This window comes from Colletotrichum karsti (assembly GCF_011947395.1).
Source record: "Colletotrichum karsti strain CkLH20 chromosome Unknown Scaffold4, whole genome shotgun sequence".
Taxonomy (NCBI): Eukaryota; Fungi; Ascomycota; class Sordariomycetes; order Glomerellales; family Glomerellaceae; genus Colletotrichum; species Colletotrichum karsti.
This window is the reverse complement of record NW_024065904.1, coordinates 788,455-813,875: the sequence shown is the minus strand read 5'-3', so window position 1 is coordinate 813,875 and position 25,421 is coordinate 788,455. Positions and strand designations below refer to the sequence as shown.

The 25,421-nt window shown below is 56.0% G+C and overlaps 6 protein-coding genes across 6 annotated transcripts; 3 read left to right on the top strand and 3 right to left on the bottom strand.

The window, feature by feature from the left end:
* Positions 1 to 1,091: 1,091 nt before the first annotated feature.
* On the top strand, positions 1,092 to 4,947 carry CkaCkLH20_01778 (C6 zinc finger domain-containing protein; the record flags this gene model as incomplete). Its single annotated transcript, XM_038884497.1, has 6 exons — positions 1,092 to 1,856; positions 1,915 to 2,024; positions 2,074 to 3,555; positions 3,613 to 3,729; positions 3,784 to 4,422; positions 4,476 to 4,947. 6 exons carry the CDS (start codon positions 1,092 to 1,094, stop codon positions 4,945 to 4,947), a joined length of 3,585 nt encoding a protein of 1,194 aa, XP_038750197.1.
* Positions 4,948 to 6,389: 1,442 nt separating this feature from the next.
* CkaCkLH20_01777 (autophagy protein Apg5) lies at positions 6,390 to 7,424 on the bottom strand (the record flags this gene model as incomplete). Its single annotated transcript, XM_038884496.1, has 2 exons — positions 6,390 to 6,950; positions 7,119 to 7,424. The coding sequence occupies 2 exons, from the start codon at positions 7,422 to 7,424 to the stop codon at positions 6,390 to 6,392; spliced, it is 867 nt and encodes a 288-aa protein (XP_038750196.1).
* A 5,126-nt stretch (positions 7,425 to 12,550) lies between these two features.
* On the bottom strand, positions 12,551 to 13,895 carry CkaCkLH20_01776 (putative period circadian protein; the record flags this gene model as incomplete). The annotated part of the gene is made up of 2 exons (XM_038884495.1): positions 12,551 to 12,719; positions 12,799 to 13,895. The coding sequence occupies 2 exons, from the start codon at positions 13,893 to 13,895 to the stop codon at positions 12,551 to 12,553; spliced, it is 1,266 nt and encodes a 421-aa protein (XP_038750195.1).
* A 4,348-nt stretch (positions 13,896 to 18,243) lies between these two features.
* On the bottom strand, positions 18,244 to 18,800 carry CkaCkLH20_01775 (uncharacterized protein; the record flags this gene model as incomplete). The annotated part of the gene is made up of 2 exons (XM_038884494.1): positions 18,244 to 18,468; positions 18,528 to 18,800. 2 exons carry the CDS (start codon positions 18,798 to 18,800, stop codon positions 18,244 to 18,246), a joined length of 498 nt encoding a protein of 165 aa, XP_038750194.1.
* Positions 18,801 to 21,046: 2,246 nt separating this feature from the next.
* Positions 21,047 to 23,037, top strand: CkaCkLH20_01774 (acyl-CoA dehydrogenase; the record flags this gene model as incomplete). The annotated part of the gene is made up of 2 exons (XM_038884493.1): positions 21,047 to 21,143; positions 21,194 to 23,037. The coding sequence occupies 2 exons, from the start codon at positions 21,047 to 21,049 to the stop codon at positions 23,035 to 23,037; spliced, it is 1,941 nt and encodes a 646-aa protein (XP_038750193.1).
* Positions 23,038 to 23,726: 689 nt separating this feature from the next.
* Positions 23,727 to 25,082, top strand: CkaCkLH20_01773 (uncharacterized protein; the record flags this gene model as incomplete). The annotated part of the gene is made up of 4 exons (XM_038884492.1): positions 23,727 to 23,789; positions 23,856 to 23,900; positions 24,016 to 24,190; positions 24,244 to 25,082. 4 exons carry the CDS (start codon positions 23,727 to 23,729, stop codon positions 25,080 to 25,082), a joined length of 1,122 nt encoding a protein of 373 aa, XP_038750192.1.
* Positions 25,083 to 25,421: the final 339 nt, after the last annotated feature.

The window sequence follows — 25,421 nt, the reverse complement described above, 5'->3', positions numbered from 1 at the left end:
TTAGTACCTTATCCCGACACCTCCACTAGAGACGTTGTACACTCGCTCGTCCTCTTGCGGCAAGGTATATGGCGACCAGGACATCACCATCCTCTGCCGCTTGGTCTTGACCTTCGGTTTCTCGACATTTTTTTCCCTTTCGAAGGCCTCCCCACCTCGCTCCCACCTCCACCCCCCGTCACGTCAAAAAAGTCAAGGCAACACCAAAAGGGCGACGCAGAGAAAGAGAGAGAGACACACACGGAGAGCAAAAAATAGGAAAGCTCCATCTCTGCCCAACGTCGCTGATCCTACCCCCTTCTGCCGTGCCGAACCCTTTGGGCATCCGGGCGCATTCGCAGAGTGGGAAATCCCATCTCGCAAGTTTCAAAGAACCACACAGCCGGGAACATCTCTCTCGATCTAAGCAACAACCAAGCATCGAGGCTCGCTCGTTGCCCATCGCGCGCGCCGTTCGCCTCCGCTTCGCTTCCGCCTTCTCGACCTGAGCCCTGAGTTCCCCCCTCTGCGCCGTATCGCATAGCATACCGTCGTATCTTACCGTTAGCTACTGAGCATACGCATACGCATACTCTCCACGGATACAGACCCGGATACATCTCCCTCTCCCAACGACACATCCCGACACACCGTCCTGTCCGACATTCACACCGACTTACCCTTCTTCGACGCATCCCGTACCTACGTACGTTGCAGCCACGCCATAGGACCGCCCCATGCTTTCATCCAAACACTCGAGGCCCAATTGTTGCCCCTAGACCTCCGCTCCGGCTTCTCACAGGCTACCTGCTTGATTGATTGCCTCTGCTTGCTTGGTCCCTTCGCTTGCTTGCCCATTCTCTCCTTCCTCCTCTCCTCCTGTCGCGTTGCGTTGCGTTGCGCCGTTGCCCAGAACCAAGCATAGCATAGCATTCAAACTGTGGATTGTAGACTGTACCATACCGGCCCGGTCTTGCTTTCACACCTTACCCTTCGTTGCCCATAGGTTGTCCATGGCCGCCACCTTCTCCTCCTCGGACCTGGCCTGACCCTATTTTCGCTTCGTCTCTTGTTTTTCATAAGCATTGTACGTATGTACATATATATCAAGCATGGATCCGGGGCAGCCTGACAGCAAGCGTCCCCGTCTCTCGACTACCAACTCGTGGTCACCAACCGGCGCACCACAACATCAACTCCCGCCTCTTCACCCGCCGTCGTCGCTACCACCGACGCCTCATCAGGCTCACCACCCGGGGCCGCCGCCTCCCATCCCGCCGTACCATCAATCGCAGCCGCCGCCGCCGTATCCTCCTCCTCCTCGCTCGGCCGAACCCCATCATCCTCCTCACCCGGCCCAGCAACATCCCGACGAGCGACGACACCATGACCAAGAGTCTCCGTACAACACGCCGATGCAGGAACACTACCGACACCCGGCCTCTCCCTCACCTGCGCACCCTTCCTACAACCCGTTTCCTCACCGAGACCCTGGGAGCGTGAAGAGAGAACCGCACGAAGACGGCCTACCGCACCCCAGACGGCCGCATTCGACGGGAGGCGCGCCCAACGACGGCCTGCCGCCGCCGGGCCCTCACCCGCCCCCGCATTCCGCGCCGCCGCCTGTCCCTCCGTATTCCGACGACCCACGACGACCGCCGCACATGAGCTACGAGAGCGCGCCGCCACAGATGCCCCCCACGCCGGGGGGCTACAGGAGCTACCCAGGGCCGCCGCCGCCCATCTCTCAACCTCCTCCTCCCGCTCCTCCTCAGCAGTATGAGCAGCCTCCTTACCATCCTCAACCGGCTCCCGAGAGCCTGTATATCTCGTCTTACGCGTCCACCCAGAAGCGGAAGGCGACACGAGCATCCCAGGTACGATCAAGCGACGGTCTGTAGCTGTTTTGTTGGTTTGCGCTAACCCACGGTGTAGGCTTGCGACAGTTGTCGGCAGTTGAAGGCGAAATGCGACGAAACAAAGCCTTGCAAGAGTTGTAGGGAAAAGGGCGTGGAATGCAAATATCGTGACCCTGTGCCCAAGGCGTTAGTATCTCGTTTCCGGTCTTGGCTTCTTTGCTAACTATTATCGTAGGATGGACAAGACGCAGACCGACATTCTCGATGCCATCTTAGAAATGAGGAACGGATTGGAGAAAAAGATTGATGAGTATAATGAGTCGATCTCGCGTAGGGTCTCGATCCTGGAAAATGCGTCGCCTTACAAGCGAGTCAAGGTGGAAGGCGACCACATGGCCACGACACCCTCCCCCCCGAAACAAAAAGTACACCTATCGCCGGAGAATCATTACCAGTCCGTCGAGGACAACCGCTCCGAAGAGACGATGCCAATACCCGTTAGCGACCCGATCATGTCTCCCATAGACGAGCCTGAAGAGCCTGAAGAAGAATACCATCCTCCCGGACCGGCGGTGGCTCCCGGCGCACCGGCGATTCCCGTTAATCATACCACTACCACAGGTCATTTACTGCGCTGGCCGGCGATCAGAGAGCTCACCCGCAGGGCTTTCTTACAGAACGGAATCAAGCATATGGAGGATTATCCCCAGGGTTATGAAGAATCGCGAGGTATTCTTCGTCTTTTTGGGTGTGGGGAGGGCCACGGTCTTAAGTTTGATACTTCAAGCAAGAACAACGTCGACCCCGAGGCAATTAGGGCCACCATCGACACTGCCGATGACAATCTCGGAGAGCCAGTCGCATCACCTTCTCCAAGCGCCGAGGCGTGGGGTCAAGTTGGAAGTCTGAGCCCCCCGAACTTGATGGCCGGCAGTGTGCTCACGCCTGATGGTCATCCGGATTACAGCGAAGAGAAGGTCTGGGCGTACGTGGAATCGTTTGAAAAACACGTCATGTCCTTGCATCCTATCATTACGCCAAATGACCTGAAGCCTCTTGTCAAGCGGTTCTTGAAACACGTTACCACGGGGAAACCGAAACCAGCTCCCACCAGCACCGCCAAATTCGCAGTCACCACCGCCGATTATTCCAACAAGCGAAAGCGCTCACCCAGCGGAGACCAGCCAGATGACCCTGTGCAGAACTCACGGAAGCAGGGCAGGCCTGCCCGTACCATCGAGGTTGCTCTTGTTTTGATGGTCATGGGTTTAGGAAAGATTTGCAGGTGGAAAGGTAAACTGCCGGAACCAGCACCGGATACCGTCGAACCGTCGCAGAACTCACCACTGAATCGGAACGGCCACCCATCTTCTCCTGGTCCAGGCGGACAGGCATCGCCACCGGTCTACTCCGCACACTCGCAATCCTCGGGACTGCCTTCGCCGAAAGAACAGAACAACGGCATACCGAGTCGACGACCATCTCTGCATGGAAGCGCAAAAGGCGGACGACCGGCTCGCAACTTCGATATCCTTCCTGGTCTCGAATATGTTGCTGTTGCTAGCGATATCATCGGCAACCAACGCGGGGCTAACACCCTCAAGCATGTCCAGGTGCACATCTTGGCTGGACTCTACTACGGCCTGCTTGGCAGGCCTATTGAGAGCTACAGGTGCTTGGCTGATGCCGATGTCTCCTTGCACCACCTTATGCGTCGGTAAGTGGCGGCATGACCAACTGAAGTTGCTTGCTCTTGCTAACCGGTATGCGATAGTGATATGGATCGCTACCAAAAGATCTGCAATCTTGCCAAAACAGGAGTCAAGACGGAGTTGGACAGACGCGACACCATGATCATCATAAACTTCTGGTCATGTTCCCAGTTGCAGGGGTAGGTCAACCACGATGACTTTTGTATGCGTTGGCAAGCTAACCAGTTTTGAAGCGACATCATCGCCGAGCTCGGTGTTTACCCCTCGAATTGCAACAAATACGACGACTCAGTGCCTTGGCCCAACGCCCTCATCATGGGAAATGAGCTGCCTTTCCACGAGGTACAACATTACATGGCACAGCTCTACCTGCGAAAGGCGCTGAACTCGTTGCACGGCGAGCTTTATAAGCCGTCTGATGTGACGCCGATGGACATCAAGCTCAGCAAAATTTCGGGGCTTGACAAGACACTGAGGAGCATGGAATGGGCGCGAGGGCTCAGCTTCTCTGAACAAGACCCTCCGGCAAACACGTTTCTGGAAGCCAGATTGCGGGCCAAATATTGGGGAACCCAGGTCATCACGTACAGACCTTTCGTCAAGCTCGTACTGGATATCTCGGCGAAGCTGCAACAGCGGACTGACGGTGCCACGCCCAATTCCGACACCGCTGGTGGACTCGGGCTGTTCACCAAGGGCGATGCGACCGCCTTCGTCGGACACGGGATCGAGAGCCACCAGGATCTCGTCAACACAGACACGATTCAGTACGCCAAGAGATGCATCGAAGCCCTGTTCAAGAGCACCGAATCTTTCCACAACGTGGACCACGAGCGGCTGCTGGTTACCAACATCTTTGGCACGGCCTTGGCGTAAGTAGAGCATAGTGGAGTGTTGCGTGGAACTTTTGCTGACCATCTCACAGGCAATGGGGTAATCTTTTGACCCTGTCCGCGGCGTATAAGGACCCGTGTCTCGGTCCTTTCGTCGACGCTCAACGCCTCCAGTACAACCTGTCGCGAACGATTCAGATGCTGCACCTGCATGCCTCCGAGAAGAGCTCATTAAAGATTAACCAGAGGATTCTCGAGCACATTCAGAAAGACCTTTTCCGCAACGGCGGCGCGTACGAAGATCCGAGAGCGACGATCAGCTTCTCCAGCGCCGCAAGCGCGGCAAGCATGTCCGGCCCGACGCTCCCGCCGCCACCGCCGCCGCCTGCGCCCGCGCCCATGTCCGCGCCGAACCACCATCCTACCGATCATCAGGGGCCGATGGGTTTGGCGTACGCGATGGAGCCCCATCGCAGCGCACACAACTCCCCCATCGCCGGCCATCGTGTACTGAATCACGCTCCCAACCACAACCACACACCTAATCACACCTATCAGGGTTAACCGATCCGAATCGGTTTTTGCAAGGGAAAAATGATATCCGACGGAGGACTAGGACTGGAATACTGAACGTATTGGGCGGTGGCTATCAATGTCAAGGGACTAATACCGGATGAAGCTGATGAATGGTCCGGAGTCTTTGCCGACCACCACTTCTTATACCCAAAAAACATCCATGAACCGGCGTTTTGCGAATTCGATTCATTTCTCGTACCTACTACATCGACCGAAACCACGACACGATACATGGGCCGCGCCCGACCCTTCATCCTCGAGGTTCAAATCTTCCTCGAGTTGACGGTCTTCGCACGCACACGTCCACGCGAAGAACCCGGCGTCAATATGACCAGGGCACGGCGCAGCGGCCCCGTCCAAAAAACAAACACTCGGGAACAACGAACAAAGAGGACTGGCAGCATTTGGGGAAACAAGGGGGAGGTTTTGGCACGGCAAAAAGGACCGCATTGTCGTTACTAGACGACTTCACACTGGGCTCAGCGGGGTTCGGGAAGGAGGAGACGGACGGTTGGGAGGAAGGAGGATGCATATAAAAGACGACTCACGAGTCGGGTTCGCGCCCCCCTCTGGTCTAGTTATTTTCCTCTCTCTTTTTTTACTTTTTGCCGTTCTCCTTTACCCCCTCGAGGACTCACGTCCTCTGCCCCAACACGGCATCATACGTTTATTCGCTTTTTTCACTCTTTTTCTGCTACTTAGCCGCATCATGCATCTCGGAGAACTGGGCACGCGTGTTTCTTATCGCTTGATTCTCGTCGGTCCTCAGCACCAGGACGCGACCGCTTGATACGAAATTCGGGTTTGGCTTCACATGTGGGATTTTAACTATTATCGTCATCGTCATTTATCATTATCGTATCATATCCATCATACCATCAAACTCATATCTCATATTCTGGGGTGTAGCGGAGGAGATACCACGAGGCGGGAGATGCCTACGTTTCCTCTATTGTTGTTGTTTCATTCGTGCTGGGGTTTTCTTTGCGTTGTAGTTCTGTGATGGGTGAGTCGTGGAGGCGGATGGAAGCGTGGCAGGGCCAAGGACGTGGAGGTCGGAGGATGGGCAGCGGGTCTGAGACCAGGCAGACTGATGGGGGATATACATTATGGTGTGGATGTTTTGTCAGCGTTGCGTGGATGGGGGAGGAGGTCGTTTGTACGTGAGGTGTATTTCGAGTCGCAGTATATACAGATGGAGTTTTCTCAATGCTTTTGCATTGGAGACGACCAGTGATGTGAATTGTCGATGATTTCTACGCGAACTCGTGTCGTCTTCTCATCTAGCCCATGAAAACCAAAACCAAGCCTACGTTCCCAGACGCCGGACCGTTGATCACCCCCCATGTCCCATTTCCGAATGCCCAAAAACGCCCATAACCTTGCCTCATCTCTCTCTCTCTCTCTCTCTCCCCCATTCTATCCGAACTTCACCACAACACGACAGTCAAACTGAGCCACCCGTCGGGGTACGCGGCCTCCCTCATGAGATCCTCCAGCGGGGCCGAGAAGGGCACGGGGCTGCCGTGCAGCACGACGTTGGCGAGCACGGGGTCGCGGCTGGAGGGGAAGAGGGAGGGCAGCTGGGCGCGGAGGGCCTGGCCGAGGGTCTGCGGGGTGTTTCGCGTGCCCGGGGCGACGGGGGAGACGAGGGTTTGCAGGACTTTGAAGGCGCCTGATGCCGGTTCGGGCTGTTGCTGCTGCTGCTGCGCTCCTGCTGTCGTCGTGGGTGATGGAGATGCCGGTGCCGGTGCTGGGGTGGCGGCTAGCGATGATGATGATGACGATGCGCCGCCGCCGCCGGGTGGTGAGGAGGGGATGTAGACGCGGAGGGGGACGTGGCGGAGGGGCGTGGGGGCGTTGAGGAGGAGGGCGTTGATCTTTTGGAAGGAGGCGTAGTCGTTGTCTTGGACGGCGTTCCAGAGGGTCGAGGTGTCTGCTTTGGAGAGGGACATGATGCGTTTTGCGTTGCCGTAGCGGACGAAGTCGGCCTTTTTTGGTGTTAGTTGGAGGTTGGAAGGGGGTGAGACATGGTGTCTGGGTCTCCCTTTGCTCCCAGATTATGGGAAGGAAGGGAGGGAGAGACAGACGGGCTGGGGAAGAGGAGGAAGTGGCATGTAAAGTGGAATGGCGGGGGAGAATCAAGACGAAGGACGTACCTCTTTGACGCAGTTGAGAAAGGTGTCGCCGATGTCCCAGCTGTCGCCGTCGCTGACGGTCAGGCGCCAGGGGAGGGAGGGCTGGTAGAGGTCGACGAGGAGGCCGAGGGGGAGGTTGCGGAGGAGGAGGTCCTCGTGGTGGAAAGCCGATACGGGTGTGCGGAAGAAGGCGGAGCAGCGGGGGACGAGGAGGGCGAGGTAGGAGAAGCGCGGGAGGGAGGTGACGAGGGGGGTGTTTGGGTGGGAGGGGTGGAGGATGTGGAGGGGGATCTGGGCGTTCCAGAGGGTTTGGGGGATGGAGTCCATCGTTGTTGGTTATGGTGATGGTTGGGTTTTTGTGAGAGAGTGTGAGGTTTTGAGGTGGTGGTGAGGGAAGAAGATGAGATGAGATGTCGTGAGTCGATGATGACGAAGGTCAGGGAGTCATCGTGAGTCCCGTTGTCTCGGTTGGTTCGATTCGAGAAGCCACGGGGCTGGTGGCAGAGACGGCCCGGAATATGGAGACGTGAACGGATGAGGCTCTACGGAGGATCGACGTGATGGTTCGCGGAGTGCGGTTGCGCCGGAGTAAGGCTGAAGTTCGGTAGCGTTCGGTGACGGACGGCGGAGCGGCGGACGTGGACCCAGTGGGGCCATCCGAAGGGTGATCCACCGTTTACGTAAGCGAAGCAACCGGGGTGCCGTCTTTCCTTTTCTGGGAACCCGGGCTATCCCTCCCATCATCCCCTCATCCGTCATCCCTCATGTCCAGGGAATCCAGAGTCCAGGGCTTCCATCACACCCCCAAAGCTTGGAGCTCTAGCTGCCTGGAGCTCTCAAGCTTGAAAATGGTACTTTGGTAGGTAGCTTCGTGAGCTGAGAAGAGCTGAGGTGGGCGGTGGTGCCTTCAGCTGCCAGCTCCAGGCCGTCGGGCTGTTTCTTCCTTTTTGACAGCGGCTTTTCCCTTTGCACTAAGGCCCTGCTGCTGCGATTAAGGGGTATTGTGTGAATCCTTCTCGGGTTCATGGATCCCTTGAGTTACTGCGAACCTCGCTCTGTCAACTCCAACTGCTGATGCTAAGCTGAGATGACTGGACGCGAGACCGAGGCATCGTCACGATTTCAACGTCAGCATCACTCGCGGCGTAATCACGGCGTGATAATCTCAAGGTCTCTCCTATTATCATGCGCGACACGGTTCCATCGTCAACGGCTCGGTCCTCGGGATGGGAGGGGAGCATCGAACAAGCAAGATGAGGCGGGCCATTGTTATCAATCGCTTCTCTCGCTTCTCGACGGTCTCCATCGTACCGTTTGCCGCAACCACGCATGGCAAAGACCGAGAGACGTCGTCGGCCACGAATCAATCCAAACCGACACACGCACACATGACCCGGCCGATCCCCTCGCCTCGCATATCGCACCGTCGAATCACGGCCGCGCTTACAATGCGCTCTCGCCATCACGGAGGAAGATAGTTGGATAGAAGTCCTCATTTGCTGCTCGCCTTCTAAGCGTCATCCATCAATCCACCCAGGACACATCACACTCACACACACCTCTCTCACGTCGCACACACGCACCCCCTCCCTCTGCCGATGCGACGCGACACGCGCAGGAAATGGGTACACCGCAGCTTCGCGAAAGAAAAACACGCAGAGGCCAAGAAGGAAAGAAAAAGCAAGAATACGCCGCGTGCCCCAGCTGTGGGCTCCGAGACACCTCACAGTCTTGGTTGGGTTACACGAGAACGAGCTCGAGGGTCTCTGATCCAAGACGCAGCCAACCAACACCCAACAACACCTCACAATCTCCGCACTTTGGCTCCCCTTCCCTTCTGCTGTGGAAAGAGAAGAAAAACCTCCGCGTTGTCTAACATTCGTTTTTTTTCTCCTCGGACTTACCAAGACAGACAACTCTTTCGGGACAATTGCTTTTTTCTTCCTTTCTGATCCCCTTTTTTACCCCAGTCTTGGGAGATTCTCGAGGTCCAGTTTGTCCGCTCATACCCGCAACCGTGATCGTCCTCCGTCGTTGTCAAACATGGGGGCGGGATGGACTTACATAGACGAGGTCGTCTCTCTCCACACACGGGAAAGAAAGAACCACCCAACCAAGCAAACCGTTTGACCACGAGGACCGACGAGGAGCCATCGCATCCGCATGGAAGGGGTGTTCCAGTATCCGCTGTAACTCAATTGCATGGGTGAACCTGCGCAAGGCCAGAGACAGACAGAAGCAGCAGCAAAAAAAAGCCAGACTCGACTGCAGTATCTCACATTTACCATCTCGGCGGTCAAACCACCACGGCCTCAGATGTGGGCGGCCCCCCGGCCGGTGCCCGACCGCGATCACGCTACACCAACCAAGATGCGGGCCATGCGTTTCTGCCTTCCCCCGACTCTCTTCATATCAAATTCTTTTCATTTCGTTATCATTTCTCGACGTCTGATATACCACACACACACCCGCGAAGCGCAGCAACAACCTACAATAGGCGTCCCCTAGCGCGGTTCACTAATCGGCAATCGGGCACGCGCTATCAGATTTCGAAAGGAAATCCTCAGATTCAAACCCCAGCGAAGAACAGCATCCCTGTCGGTGATGTGCTTCATGCTAGGCACCCTACGGAGTGCGACGGACGACAACGCAACGACAATGAGATTACGGACGTATCGTTAACTGCGACCTTTGCTTTTTTGGCTCCCGGCTTCGGCTGGGCGCGCCTTCGCTGATATATCTGGCATGTCATGTCCGCCCCCCGCCGCCTCGATGGTGTGTGCTGCTCTCACACCCTCCCTCATATCACTTCTCATTCTTGACAGAAGCCGCAAGATGGGCTTCGCAGCGCGGCGCGCATCCCAAGCTACCTACCTCACGCACACCGCAGCAGCACACACATGCTGCGCTGCGACCTTGTTAGCCGTGCCGTCTCTCTTTCGCTGTCGAACTCCCGTTTTCTGAGGCTCCTCGGGGAAGCAAGTACCCCAAAAGTCGAGTGACTTGTCGAGGACTTTGTGCGACCTGCGAAGGCCCCCATTACATGCATGTGCGCAAATCAACCACCTCAACCTGCAACTCGGTTGGCTTTGCTCCCCCCCCCTCCCCTGTCGACGACGCTGCCCATCTTGCACACACGCCCATCTTTTTTCCCGTCCTCCCCCATGTTCAATCACTTTCCCATCACACTTCGACGCACATGGAAGTTCCCCATATCGCCTACAAGTCGATGGCCGCAAAGGGTCGGGAATCTCAAAATCGCGACCCGTCATCCCCCATCTCAGCCTCAGGAACACGACAGAAGACCGCCATACCGCTCGTTTCGAGACCTCAAATCTTCACACTCAAGGGTCCCTCCCCCCTTCTGCCTACCAGAAACTTCCCGTCCCGGCCCCGACTCTCCCTCCCTCCGTCCCCGTCGGTCACGATTCCGGTCTAGGCTCCCGCCGTCCTGCCAACAACAACACCACCCCCTTCCCGCGCCCTGCATCAAAAGCTCGCCGCCTCCGTCCCGTCCATGATCCCGGTTTCCCAAAATGACACTTGACACAGAGCACGTCAGTCTAGGCTCAAGCCACCGTACGCCCTAGCTCAAGCCCGCACGCGCTACCGCCACCCGTCACCCCGGCAGAGCAACGCTCGTGAACGATGCCATGGCCCCGGGTCCGACTAACCACATATCTCTCAGCCGTCTCTGTCTGTTTCCCAGGCTTCAACTCGAGATCGACATTGGCCCGAGCCAGAACAAAAACGCCACCCAACACGAGCAGAAAGAAAACAGTGAATAAAGCAAAAATGAAACGCCAGCCAAATTTCCCAAAAACCTGCGTGTCGGTGTTACTGAACGACTAGTGGCGCCCGCCGCCGCCGCGCCGCATTAGGTGCTGTGCCTTGCTTATCCCACCGCCCAAAATTCCTGTTCTTTTTGCCTGCCGGCAGAGAGGAATGAGTCCCGTCACGTTTTTTCTTGGCCCTGGCCTATCATCCCGCCGTCTGTACACCATCACAATCACGTCGGGCTCCCGTCACGCTCGTATCACGTCCCTTTTTCTTCTAACGCGGGGATAGCGTTAGTTATCAGCCAATTGCTGGAGTTTTTACAAGTGTACGAACGGCGTTGACAGGCGGAGAAGAGGACGTGATGAGATGGGGGCCGCCGGGCCTTGATTGATGGATGGATGGTGTGTAGAGAATGAGGCGGAAGCCTAGCCTGGTCTAACTAACCACCTACACACACTCTCTTTCACACATACGCATTTCGCACTCGTCGCAGCTGCAAGCCGGCGGCTGTCAGCGGCTGTTTGTCGGGGGATCCAATCCAAGCCGTCAAATCATCTAGGATGAGCGGTTACGGGCTTTCCCATCCCATCCCATCCCATCCCGCCAAGGTCTCGGGGGGCACCCACCCATCACGTCCGTCGTCCGGTGTGCCTCTCAGCCCCGGTTCGCGTTCCATGGTGGCGATCAGCGAACCACCACACCACTACACCACTTTTGACGCCGCTTGACATGTTTCCTGACAAGCGGGAAGGGGAGAGGGGAGGGGGGGCACGAAATCGTTCGATGTCTGCATCTTTGGCTGGGGAGATCATCCCCTGCAGGACATGCCTGTGCCGTTTGTGCGTGTGTGGTCTGTATGCTATGTCTGTGAAATGCAAAAGATAGAAAGAGGTAGGTAGATAGTGTGTAAATCCGTCTCGCACCCTTGATGAATTTCCAAATTCCATACAATGCTATCAAGACGTGGGAAGGACAGTGAAAAGTAAGGTTGTGCCGGGATGTTATATGTGCGTTCGATTCGAGAGACGGATCCGGTTTTTATATATCGATCACTTTTCGCCGCTGGTCAGGCAGGTGTTCGGGGGACTTGCAACTTACAACATCCCAGTTTGGGCTTCTATCAGTCTACCTAAAAACTTGCCACCGCCGTCTACGTTTCATGTCCACAGATTGATGAAGGTGAGGGAGCGGTCGACGGGCATTCTAACCCGACGGACTCCGTCCATGTTTGACATGACTGAGTCTGCCGTGTGCTGGATGAACACTCATGATCATGAGAAGGTCGGAACAACTGCCACCTCGTTCGTCTGTGGTACTTTGTTGCGGCGCTTTGTAGACGCAGATTGTACTGAATATGCACTGGAGGTGTGTTGTTGGGGAGTTTTTTACACATACAATTGGAACTTGAACGGTGCGTTACACAACTTTACTATGAAGTCACATGTTGGAGACCGAATGTGAGTGAAATTGAGCGCCAAGTCGGGTCCAATGATCAAGGCTATGGAGCTGACGATTGTAAAGTTTAGTCACCTGATCACAAAATCACTGAAGATCATAAAGTCACAGGAAGTGAAAAATGGTTGACGATGCTAATTCATTAGGTCGTAGGCTATGGTACAACAAGCACTAGGTATCAATTCCTTCTCCCATTCGCATTAAAAATGATAACCAATTCAAAGTCCACGGTGCAGCTCTTGAGCCGACACCTTGCTGTTGCGCCTCTCGCGGTTGTGGCCGTGGTCGTCGTGTGCGATCACGGGCTCACCGATGTGCTTTGCCAAAACAGACGGAGGAACCTGAGCGGCGTCGGTAGGGTCCTTTGCAACACCCGAAGTGGTGTTTCTGGCGTTGCAAGTTAGTCTCTGTTTCGGTGTCGAGCACAAATCGGTGCTGAGATCGCTCTCGGATAGGTATCGCTTACGACTGGGCGTAGGTCTTGTTACCGCCAACGGTCTTGCTGCCGTCAAGGTCCGAGTCCACACGGGGGTCGGCCTTGTTCAGAGCATCGGACTTGTGGGGACCGGCGGTGTTGGGGGCGGGGCCGGTGCCGTGGGTGCCACCAACGGCAGCGCCAGCATGGCCGACAGCGGAGTGGCCGGTGGAAGTGCCACCAGTCAGGCCGGAAGAGCCGTGGGTGCCAGTGGTGCCAGTGGTACCGTGGGTACCGGTCAGGCCAGAAGAGCCGTGGGTACCAGTGGTGCCGTGGGTACCGGTCAGACCGGAAGAGCCGTGAGTGCCAGTGGTACCGTGAGTGCCAGTGAGGCCGGAGCCGGGGGCACCACGGTGGTCACGGTCAGAGTCGACGCGAGGGTCAATCTGGTTACCGACACGGCCGTGAGGGCCGTGAGAGCCGGCGGGGTCATCGTATCCGGTGGTGGCGTTAGAGCCGGTCAGACCGGAAGTGCCGTGAGTGCCAGTGGTACCGTGGGTACCAGTGAGGCCAGAAGTGCCGGTGGTGCCGTGGGTACCAGTCAGGCCGGAAGAGCCAGTGGTGCCGTGGGTACCAGTCAGGCCGGAAGAGCCAGTGGTGCCGTGGGTACCGGTCAGACCGGAAGAGCCAGTGGTGCCGTGGGTACCGGTCAGACCGGAAGAGCCGTGGGTGCCAGTGGTGCCGTGGCTTCCAGTCAAACCGGAGCCAGGAGCGCCACGGTGGTCACGGTCAGAGTCGACGCGAGGGTCGGCCTGGTTGGCAACACGGCTGCCGTGAGGGCCGTGGGTGCCGGAGGGGTCATCGTAGCCGGTGGTGCCAGTGGTACCGTGGGTGCCGGTCAAACCGGAGGTGCCGTGGGTACCAGTGGTGCCAGTAGTGCCGTGCGAGCCGGTCAGGCCGGTGGTGTGGGTGTTGGTCGCACCGGCGGAGGTGCCGGCAGGGTTGGCGCGGTGGTCACGGTCGGAGTCGACTCTGGGGTCGGCGGCGTTGGCAGCGCGAGAGTTATGGGGTCCGGAGGTGCCCTCGGGCTGCTCGTGCTTCTTGTCGGAGTGGAGAGCGTCCTTGACCTTGTTGACGATGGAAGACATTTTGGCTGATTTATCGCAGTTGGGGTATCAAGAAAAGATTTGTAGAGAGGCTGATTAGGAAAGGTGGTTTGTTTGTTTGTGTGGTTGTTGGTTGGGTTTGGGTATCTTGGTTTGTGATGATGAGAGAAGAGAAGACAGGATGATGGTGGGAGGTTCGAGGAGGTTATATACGTAGAAGAGGAGGGATAGGACACATGAAGAAGGTGCATCTTGCCTTCTCTTTCCCGATGCCCGGATGGCAGATGAGAATTCGATCATTCGTGGCTGCTCTTGCTTCAGCCCACCTCACGCCTCGCACCTCACGCCTCACGGCTCACGCTGTGACTTGCTCGAACCAAGGAAGCTGCATCTCGATGCTTGCTTGCCTGTTTGCCGAGCCAGGCTGGCCAACTGACTGGTTGGAGAAAGAGCCACACACACACAACACAGAGTGAGAAAGCACCGCTTTGCGCCGTTACTTCATACATCGTCATAGGTCTTGGACGCAGCTGTCTCATCGGGATACAAGCTTCAACTGTCAGCCACTCGGGACAGGGAGTTGATACGCCGGTGCTTCCTCTCCGGTAGAGACCGGGGACCCTGGCGAATTGGGGGGCGGGACGCTGGTTAAGCTAGGCCCCAGTTTGCCGTGGCGGGATGACGAGCCCAGGACCAGGACCAGGACCAGGACCAGGACCTCTGGCTGGCGTAACACTGCGCTTGCTCCCGTTTTCAAGCCTCAGTTGACATGGTGTGATACGCGAGTCTCCCGGCTAAGATGTGGCACTGGAGGGGTCTCAAGGTGGCCGAGACCTCTCAGACAGACGTAAGAAGTCCAGGGTTAAGCGTCATACGGCGGGTCACAATGGTTGAAGAGGACTGAAGATCTGTGGCTAGTGACGTTTTAGGGCCGTGGAAGGCGTGAAGATGGATGGCAAAGTAGATGTGGAAAGCAATAGCGCGAAGCCTGGCATCTGGGCACCTTGCCTCCGATCAGGGACGCTACCCACACGTGGAGGGGGGAGGGAGCTTCGACCGTTCCACCTTAGGACAGAGACAGCTGTTGGCCCGGCTGCAGTTCATCGCAGTTCATCCCTCCATTCGTCCAAGCGTATGAGCTGGCTAGCCGGTGGCATGTTGGCATGTTTCCATAGACTGGAAGGAATTGGAGAAGCAGACTTGCAAGGCCTCCAAGGAAAAGCAGACCTTCGCCGCGCGTCGTGTCTCACAAGCTGGGTACGGGGGCTGAACTGTGTACGAGCTGCAAGACATCGGAGTCGATACAAACGCAATTGAAGACGGCGTTTGTACGAGCAAAGGCGTGCTTCCATTGCTGAACGAGTTCGGATGGTGATTTGCAAGGGCCGAACGGATCTGATGCCATTACGGATGTAAAATTGAAAATTTCCACAGAACCAAGGCAACGGAAAGAAACCCCGCCAATGACGCAGCACGGATGCGCACTCCGGTTGATCGGCCCCCCCGCCTGTGGCGTAAGCTACCCTTGGCAGCTATGACGAGAGATTGTGATGTGGCTAGTGAGACATGATCACCATCACAAACTGTTGTTCATCACACACTTCTTGGCCCCCAAACGAGACAATCCAGACCACAGACTGTGGCGTCACCTACCCCACAGAATGCGGTCATTGACCTCACATTCACTCACATCCATGGATCCTCAGCTCGAGCCTTAAACCTGCTCTGACCCCGCCTACGCCGCCTTGCGGGGCATTACGCCATGCGGCTCTCATGAGACAGACATCTGACGAGGGGTGACACTCTCTCCCGCTCTCTCAACCTGCTTACGCTGCCAAGGTATCTCGCCCACCTATTTCATCTGCCAAGATACCTGGTCTCTGTTATCGGCGTTCCTCTTGAGTTCGGATTGGCTTTATGTCGAAGGAGCTCACATCCCTGGAGAAAGTGAACCCTTACGTTCATCCCTCCATTGATATCGATTGCCAGAAATAGCCACAGTGAGGTGCTGCGATCGTCCCAAAATTGGGTCATCATGAACAGCATTCTGCGCAATTCCCATCTCTCGCCGTTCCTTACATCGATCTGTTGCTACCCCTCTGTCTCTCGTCTCACCCGAACCCCGCATTCCCTCTCTATCAATCATCTTTGCCGCCTGACCAGTGTCTCTCGTTACTGCCAAGACGAAACGATGCAAGCCGCCCGCCGTTTTCCGCATGTCTCTGCACGTTTTCGAAAGGAGCGGTCTCGGGAAACCACGCTTTTTTGCCAGCAAAAAAACAGCCCAGCCCAGTCCGGTTCCAGTCCAGTCCGAGCCCGCGGGGAGGCTAAGCCGTACGGTAGCTCGGAGCGGTCTGGTACCTGACCAACTGACCATCCCAGCCCGCAGAACCGCCGCCGCGGGGACCCTCTTCTGGGTTCGCGGATCGTGGAATTCTATACAGATCTCAACTCGTCCGATGCCGCGGGATGCCACGTAATTTCCGTTGGCAATGGTACAATGATCCTCTACCAAAGAAAAGGCTTCGCTCCGGGTCCGCAAGGGAGGCTAAGGGCTACTAGTCTTAGTAACAGCGCGTGGGTAAGAATATGGGGAAACCTGTTTGACAGCGAGACAAGCGTCCGAGACAGGTCCTCGCCCGGTCCCCTGCGGTCTGGAGCGGTCCAAAAACAGTTGCGCTTCACAAAGACCGATGCGAAGTAAACAGTCACGAGATCTCCCGGGACTTAACGTGAAAAGAATGAGTGGTTCTCGCGGAGACGGGGGCTGCTTTCGGAAACGGCGTCCATGTTGTGGCGGTTACCTATACGAGGCGGTCAACGAGGCACCAACCAGGCACAGGCAAACCGAGGCATCGCAGTCCCAGCAAGCAACGAATTGCTCGTGCAGGAGGTGCAGGACTTGGCTGGGAGTCTTTTTTCGCTTGGCTAATCTGGCCTGCCCTCTAGCGGCTGTTCCTCCTCATCTCGCTTGCTGCCGCTTCCGTGTCGATTGATTTGACCGAGAGAGGTCGTCCTTTGGGTCATCTTGTTTACCCCTCGTTTCACACGCAGTCGTGTTGTCTGGATAGCTACGCATACGTCATTCGAGGAGGGTGGCGGGTGCCGAGGCACAGGCATCAGATCAGCGTTTCACAGCCTCAATACGCCATTTCATTTCTCGATAGCCGCTTCAGTTCGTTGGTGCGGAAATACTGATCACTCGGCCTCCGAGACGGGCTTCAGCTTGAGCTCGCTGCGTTTGCGGATGATGTAGGATGCTCTATGCAGAAGGGTGCACTTCCTTGGGCTTGGGAAGCTTGTGATGAGTCTCCTCCTGTTTGGCCGGTGCTCATGATTGCTGGTGAGTATCTACGTGCTTTTTGGTCTTACCATAGAAAGAAACACCAGGGATTCTGAAGGACACAATAAGCGGGTGTATGCTTGCAAATAATACGTCATTAAGAGATATGGGTAAAAGCGAGTGAAATTAGATAGAGGATTCTGAAGGACCTTGTCGTGCATACATCGATCTAGTTCGATTGCTGGCCGCAGCTCGGCTCGAGCAGATGTTTATGTTGCTGGTCTTCCTTGACGAGGCCATCTAGAGCTTCACAACTATGCTATTCAGGCTACCTAGGTAGTATGAGTTCCAGGTCTTGTGTCTCCGTATGACTTGGCTGTCAATAGCTTAAGCCGACTAAACGTCACGGAGCATTCCTGGACTGTTACAATATTCAAGTACCCTGTACGCCAGGCCGGCAAACAGATATCTTTCTTGAAGAAGCCCGGTGGGTGAATTTTCGTAACGAACGGCCACATCAAATGAAGTGCTTTGCTGAAGCATTCACGCAGAGAACACGCCGGTGTGGCGGATGAAGCCACATCGCGGCGTTGACGGCCGGATGACCCGGGGAAGTGGATACGTCGGTAAGCTCTGCCCGTCCCGATATGGATCGCCGGCTTTAAGGTACCGGAGGCATGCATATGGGTGATGGTTGTAACGACGGCAGTTGCTTGCCTTGCTGCTGCAGATTATCATCCTATTCCAAGTGACTCCACAATTACTGATTATTATCTCAATGTTGTGGCAATGTTGTTGAAGCAAAAGTTACCGATTCTTGTGTCAAAGCATGGCTCACAGATTAAGGGACTTGAGATGATTTGAACAGTATATTAAGGTACTATTTTACAATGGTGTGGGTATTATGGGGGTATCAAATCTGCCGTGATGAAAGCTTCAATCATCCTTCTCGTACAAGTGCAGCTGGAGAGCGCGAAGAGGCAGGTCCATCAAGGACAAGCCAAAACAAAGGGTGTCAAATTAGGCCAATATGTTTTACAACACATTGGCGGTAGGTGACAATGAAAGGGGATAAATCTTCGCATAATGATTCGTAAACCGGATCGCTTAGACGCGAGAGTTGTACCAGCGGCGGCGGTGGACAGCAGGGGCGCGGTTGTCGGCAACAGCAGTGCGACGGCGAACCCAGAAGAGGCCGATGAGAGCAGACGCAAGCCAGACGATGGCAGACAGGAAGGCGAAGGCGATGTTGGCCTTGTGGCGTCCGCAGTCATCACCACGGGGGCTGATGTTGCTCCAGTCGAAGACGGGACCGCAGCCATCACCAATGAGCTACACGATATGTTAGTACTGACATGATGCTACCGTCTTCAGGGCAGGGTAAAACTTACGTTGACGAGCAGACCGAAGGCGACGAACCAGAGGATGCTGAGGAAGACATCCATGGGCCAGTGGACGAAGCTGCCGGAGAACGGCAGCAGCCAGACCAGCGCGAACACCATCGAGATGCTGGACACCACGATGGTGTAGATGAAGCGGCCGTTGTCCCACGAGGAGGCGTTGTCGTGGGCGTGCAGGTACGCGCCGGTGATACCGGTGACGATGGCGGCGAAGGCCAGTTCCGCGGCGCGGAACACCATCTGGACAATACGGTCGATCGCCATTGTGTTGGTTTGCGTTTTGTCTTATTAAAAAGAGGATTGGTGGGTTTGATTGTGGTGAGATGAGGATGAAGGATGTTGTCGCGCTGGTGACTTGCTGATCTGTGGCTGTGTGGTCTGATGGGCAAGAAGGAAATGGCAAATGCGGAAGAGATGAATGGTCTATATATCAACTTCAGGATAAGCCAAGAAGCTAAAGAAAGACGATAATGTGTGGGAGAGTCTCAGACCGAACCAACAGGAGTCACATCAAAATGACGCCCTCGTTCAAAAGCAGGTTTGGGCGGGAAACGGCCGGCCCAGACAAACCTGCGCCGTCATCTCGTCACGGCGCCGACGCGACCCAAACGAAAACTTTGCTTCTTACCTTGGTCCCGACGTGTCACTACATCGACAGAACACCGCGCCGGAGCGTACGAGTGAGTAAGAATGGTGTAACGACAAGTCCCGAGACCATTTTCCCTGCAGGACGGCGGGAACGTAGACCCTGCCAAGAACGCGCTCTCGCGTACTGCCGGCACCTGCAGTCCGTAGGGAGGGAGGGAGGGAACAAGGGGCCTAGGAGGGAAGGACGGCTGGCCAACGTCACCGGGCTGGCATCGCGGGCTGCGTTGGCACGCTGTCGAAGGCCCGTTCGCTCTTCTGCTGAGGAGCTTGGGAGTCGAGAACCTGCATGGTTGGCCCTCCTCATGAGGTCATCCGCCTGGGGAGGCATGCAGAGACGGGAGGATGATGGCCAGCCCACGTTGAACTGTGATAGGGCGATGCGTCGGCTTCATGCTTTGAAACAAGCCTTTGCGGGGGCCGCGATGGGAATATCACACCCTAACCCAGACCTGCAGGAGACGGACTTCACCTTAATTCAAGCGGCGTTTGTTCGTTTTTGGAGACCAGCCTGCTTAGGTTGGACTCAGGAGTAATTTTTACGATTCGTATGTTGTCAGCCAATGCGCGCCGTTCTCTGGGCAAACGTAGGCACCGGGGCTGGAGCGCAGAGACCGAGAGACAGTCGAGCAGGTATAGGGAAACGAAGCACAGCTAGCAGCCACGCTGCTCCTGCTGGGCCTGTCCAGTATGACTTCATACTGAACAGATTTTGCAGCAGGTACTCGCAGCGTCGCAATCCTCTGTGAACATGGAGAATCAGAATGAGTAATACCACGGAATGCCGGCAAACCCAACATGCAATCGCGCCTCACAACAATGGCCCAAGGCCGCGAATTCGTGGCGATCGGTGTGGCGTTCCAAGGCTAGAATCTCCCGATCAGCGCGAAAGGGGCCGCGTTGGGCGCATCACGAGGCCCCGAAATGAGGCGATCCGTGTGGCTTAGCGCCCATTGTGAAGAAATTCTGTCGTCCCAAGGAGGTGCAGAATCAAGGCGCGCGCGCCTGGAAGATGAGAAATGTGAGTGTGACGTCACTCTTCATCTCCGGATCGTCCAACCAGCTTCAGCCACACGATCTCAAGCCTCGCAAGCCCCGTTTCAAACCGCAAATGAGACCAATTTCTACCCGTCCGGTTTGGTGACAAAATAAGAAAGTGGCTGCGCTCGTTTGAATGGCCTCTTGTCGTGGTTGCATCGTTTCGTTGCAGTTGATCAGTAAGATGCGTCGTGTAGTGCGCATCGCAGACGGCCCCCCTTCATGTCGGTAGTTGTGGCGCCGGCGCGTCGCTGTCTCGATGGCGCACTTTCATCGTTACGTAGGGCCAAGCTCTCTTTCGCTCGTCGTCCGCGCCGTTCTGGCTTTGGGTTGATCCATCTTGAGATCATGGTCTCGATTCGGCGACTGGTGGATCGTGTCCGCGCGTTCGATTGGGGAGATGATGTTGTCCAAGACCTGAAATGGCAGCCAGCGTGCCGGACTTCCAGTGGTGTGATACGGGAAAAGTGGTTTGACTGGAAATACTGTTCCGCCGGCCACCCGACCTTGGCGTCAAGAAACACACAATACGACGATGGAATGGCCCTGCTCCGGAAATGCTCGGCCGAGAGCGGACCTCGGTCCGCCGGTCATTTTTCGGCACTTTGTGGGTCTCTCCCGCATTCCGCAGCCGTTCTGCACCCCAGACTTCCTCGGCAGCCCCACAAAATGCCGACCCCGCGTGTCTTGAGCAGTCCCGAGAGTCTGGATTCATCGCATTCTGACAGGCTTAAGATGCTTTCAAGGCCAGAAGCTTATCGTCTCTTGTGGTGACTTTTCTAAGGGACACTGGTGCCGCGTGTGAGACCGACAAAGAAACCCTCATTATGAAACCCTCTAGCTCCAATACCGGCTTCTTCCAGGAGCTACCAGTGCTCCCGAATCAGTTTTTCGATGATGCTAGTTTTCAGAGGAATTTAAGACGTGAGTTCCATTTTCGTTAATTCCTAGTCCAGACCACTGACCATGTGTAGTGTTTCTACCCAGCGATGTGGTTAGTCGTATTGAGGTCGAAATCGCCCAATTCGGCGAAGATGTCCTATCCGATCAAATCTTCGAATGGGTCACCGAGTCTGAGAAGAACAAACCGTACCTGAAGGGCAGCGGCCGCGACGCCTTCGGCAGACCAAAGTCGGAACTCGTCGTCGGCGAAGGATGGCGCAACTTGCAAAACTTCGGCATCGCAAAGGGCGTGGTGGCCACCGGTTACGACGAGTCTCTCGGATCGTCCGCTCGCGTGGTGCAGTTCCTCAGATCGCACCTGTGGGGAAGCTCAGCATCGAACGTGACCTGTCCGTCGGCCATGCAGGACGGAGCCGCGCGACTGCTCCAGCTGCATCTGGCCAAGAAGGATCTGGATCCGACGCAGCGGCGTGTGTTCGAGAACGCGCTGGGTCATCTGCTCTCGACAGATCCGGCAAAGGCGTGGACGAGCGGGCAGTGGATGACTGAGAGAACGGGCGGCAGCGATGTCTCACTTACCGAGACCGTGGCCCGGTACGACCCGTCAACGCAGCCGGGCTTGGCCAACGCCGAGGAGAACATCCCTCTGGGCCCTTGGACGATCTCTGGCTTCAAGTGGTTCTCCAGCGCAACGGACTCGGCGATGAGTGTACTCTTGGCGAGGACGCAGAATGGGATCAGCACCTTCTTTGCCCCCATGAGACGACATGACCCCGCCGCGAAGACACAGATTGGAAAATCTAAGGGGGCGGCCGGGATGGAGTTGAACGGGGTCCGTATCCAGCGTCTCAAGAACAAATTTGGAACTCAGTCTCTCCCTACGGCCGAGCTTGAACTTGAAGGCATGAGAGGATGGCTGCTGGGCCAGGAAGGTCGCGGCGTCAACGAGATCAGCACGATCCTCACTCTCACGCGGATACACTCTGCCATTGGCGCCGTAGGCTACGTCGGTCGTGGACTGGCCATCGCCAGGGCGTATGCCAAGGTCCGACAGGTTGGTGCTGGGAGAGGGAAGCGGATGTTACTGGCCGAAAGCCCCTTGCACATGGAAACGTTGGCAGATATGACGGCCGAGTATCACGGCCTGATGCTTATCAGCTTCTTCACTTCCTATCTCCTAGGACTTGATGAGCACCCTCGGGCCGACAAGTCAGGGCTGTCTGCGGCGCTTGCCTTGATTACGCCGGATCAAAAGCACATTGCACCACTTTTGCGAGTCCTTACACCCCTTTGCAAAGCGTACGTCTGCAAGAAGTCGATCCCGCTGCTGTATAGTTGCATGGAGGCTCTGGGAGGTGTCGGTTACATGGTGAACGAAGAGACGGAGTATCTCAACATCTCAAGGTTATATCGCGACTGCTGTGTCCTATCCATCTGGGAGGGCACCACAGATGTCCTCGCGACAGACTTCCTCCGGGCCCTCAAACACCCCAAAGCCGGAAAGGAGTCCATCGAAGCCCTGGACGTGTTCTTCACCAAGATGAACAACTGGCCTGCGCAAAGCGACGGAAAAGTACCCGATTGGAGCCCGGCCGATTCATGGCGCGAAATCAAGACGACCCTGACCGGCAGCTCGCAAGAAGAGCTCGCCGGCGACGCGAGGCGGCTTTTATGGGGTGTGGCCGAGGCCCTCCTGGGAGTCCTCTTGCACGTCGACGCCGGCAGGGATGAGAGTCAAGCAGCATTTGATATACTCTCCCGCTACAGACTCCGTGCCAGTGGTGAGACTCTCGTCGGCAGAGCGGTTAAGGGTTCAGATGAGGCGCGTGGCACAAGCAGGGAGAGGCTGGCGAGGAACTACGCCATCGTATACGGACGGTCAGAAGGGACAGGCGCGCCGTCGGCAAAGTTGTAGTTTGATGCCTGTCACATATTGACTGTATACAACAGACGTTCGCTGATGCTCGTCTTTCTGATCCTCCCACGTGGCGTTCTGAATTCTGTTCTGCGCGGAACGCTCCCTCTGATCGACGAGATTTGTTTTAGTGGGTGGCCGACAACAAAGAACGTTTCAATATAAAGCCGAGCAAACCTCCAGACTATGGACCAAGCCCAAACCCTGCCGAACACGACGGGCCATGTACGTGCGCTGGTGCTAACCTGGGAAGAGCCCCCATTCAACCCCAGCTTCCGCCGACGGTGTCGACCCCGATTCGCGGCCAGCAGAGGGCCCGAGGGCCGTCCTAGCTCCAAGTTTACTCCAAATCGCCGTCCTTTGTTCGATGGCGGTATCAATGGGTTACCTTGACTTGAAATAAAGTTCTAGTCCGGGCGCTCACGTAAGTCCCGTTCGAACGGGATTCGCGCAGAGAACTGTCTTTCTCCTCGCTAGAATACGCGATCCGTGGAGGCACCCGCCGGTCCTTACTTCTCCCGTACCGCCACACCCTTCGATGTAAATTCAGATTCCCTCCCTCTCGGTCCATCCCATCGGCGTGTTGTCTTATTCGTGTACGCGCATCTGTCCCGTTCGACGACATTTCCCCGTATCGCCGTCTATCTGCCATTGACGATGCGGATGTCCGACTCTGCCGAGACGAAATCATGCGGGAGCCAAGTCCAAGTGTGCACTTGGAAAAGGATGACGCTTACTTACCGGAGGTCTGGGTGAGTTGCTTTCCTGTATTTTACGCGAAAAGGCCGGAGGGAGACTGACGAGAGGAATTGGCGCAGACGTGGTATGCCATCGGTGTCTTCGTGATACTCCTTCGATTTGCGGTGCGCATACGAACTGTTGGGATTAGCGGATTCCGCGGGGACGACTGGTTGGCTTTGCCTGCATGTTGATATGAAGCTCCAATGTGACGTGTAAGCTATGGCTGATGAGTCGCAGTACTTGGCGTTGTACTCCCTGAATGTGTATATCGTTCAAATTACATACCACACGGGCGGGAACATCGATATTACCGGCGACATAGTCCCTTCGCTGTCGAACGAGGATGTGGAGATACTGGAGCTGGGGTCGAAGCTGGAGTTCATCTCCTGGTACTCATATCCAGGCTGTATCTGTGGGTTTACTGTCAGACATGTTGCGAAAGCACAATCTAATGATCGCGCGCAGGGGTGCTCAAGTTCACCGTCCTATTTTTCTACAAACGCCTTACTCTCGGAATCCTGCGACGAAGATCACTGAACGGACTATTTTGGTTCTGTGGCTTGTCATACATAGCTCTGTGTTTGATGGTTACACTGAGCTGCCAACCGTACGTCTTGTCGGGGCCGCGAATTGAACGAGGTGCTGAAAAGAAGGCTAGATACTCCGATAATTGGACAATCCGACCGCTGCCCGGTCCCGAATGCACGTTTCGGCCCCAGAACTTCTGGATGTTATTGTGGCTCAATATCATCACCGACGCCGCCCTCCTTTCAATACCGATACCGATCCTGTGGCATCTCCGAGTATCCGTCAAACGCAAGATCGCGGTCGGCGTCCTGCTGTCGTCGGGCGTTTTCGTCATATCCACAGCGATAATACGAGCGATATCCACCCTCGGCGGAGCGCCGTCCGTGATCAACATCAACCGCTGGGGCTTCCGGGAGATCGGCGTTGGACTCATCACCGTGACCCTCCCGGTGCTGAGTCCCCTAGCCACCAGGCCCTTCTGGCGGAGAGGGCCGTACATACGAGACTACTACGACCGGCTGCGGAACCCGAGATCGCCGGTCCACAACGCGAGATTCGGGAACTGGCTGGGCACGCTGGTGCTGCGCTACATCGACGAGGACGAAGGCGGTGACGTTCGCCAGCCCGACTCGGCCAAGGCTTTAGAGGAAGCCGGGTACGGAGAGTATGCGGAACGGGCGGGCTCTGTTGGGAAGGGAAGCCAGGAGACGTATGAGCTGGAGACGCAGAGCGGCGGGACGAGTACGAAGAGCATCACGGGCATTGAACCGGCATGATACGAGACGACGTTACGAAAAGGGGCTTTGAGCATTTTGGCGCCGGTGCACAGGACAGCATACCCCTCTTGTTTGGGCACATGATGACGTTACTGATGATACCCTAGTTGTAAACGGTTTTAGGAGTGTTCTTTTCAAATTGCAAGATTATCAAATCTTCCACGAGATGATTACACTCAGTAAGATGGTGGTTTTTTTGCAAGTTCCGAGAAAGGAGAGGAGGATGTGCCCCTTTTGGCGCAGTGTGTAGCTCGCAAGATGACTAGAGGCTCAGAAGCCAATCGAGATTCTGGCGTGGACGTCACCTCAATCGATTAGTGACCTGCTACGGTTCTGCAA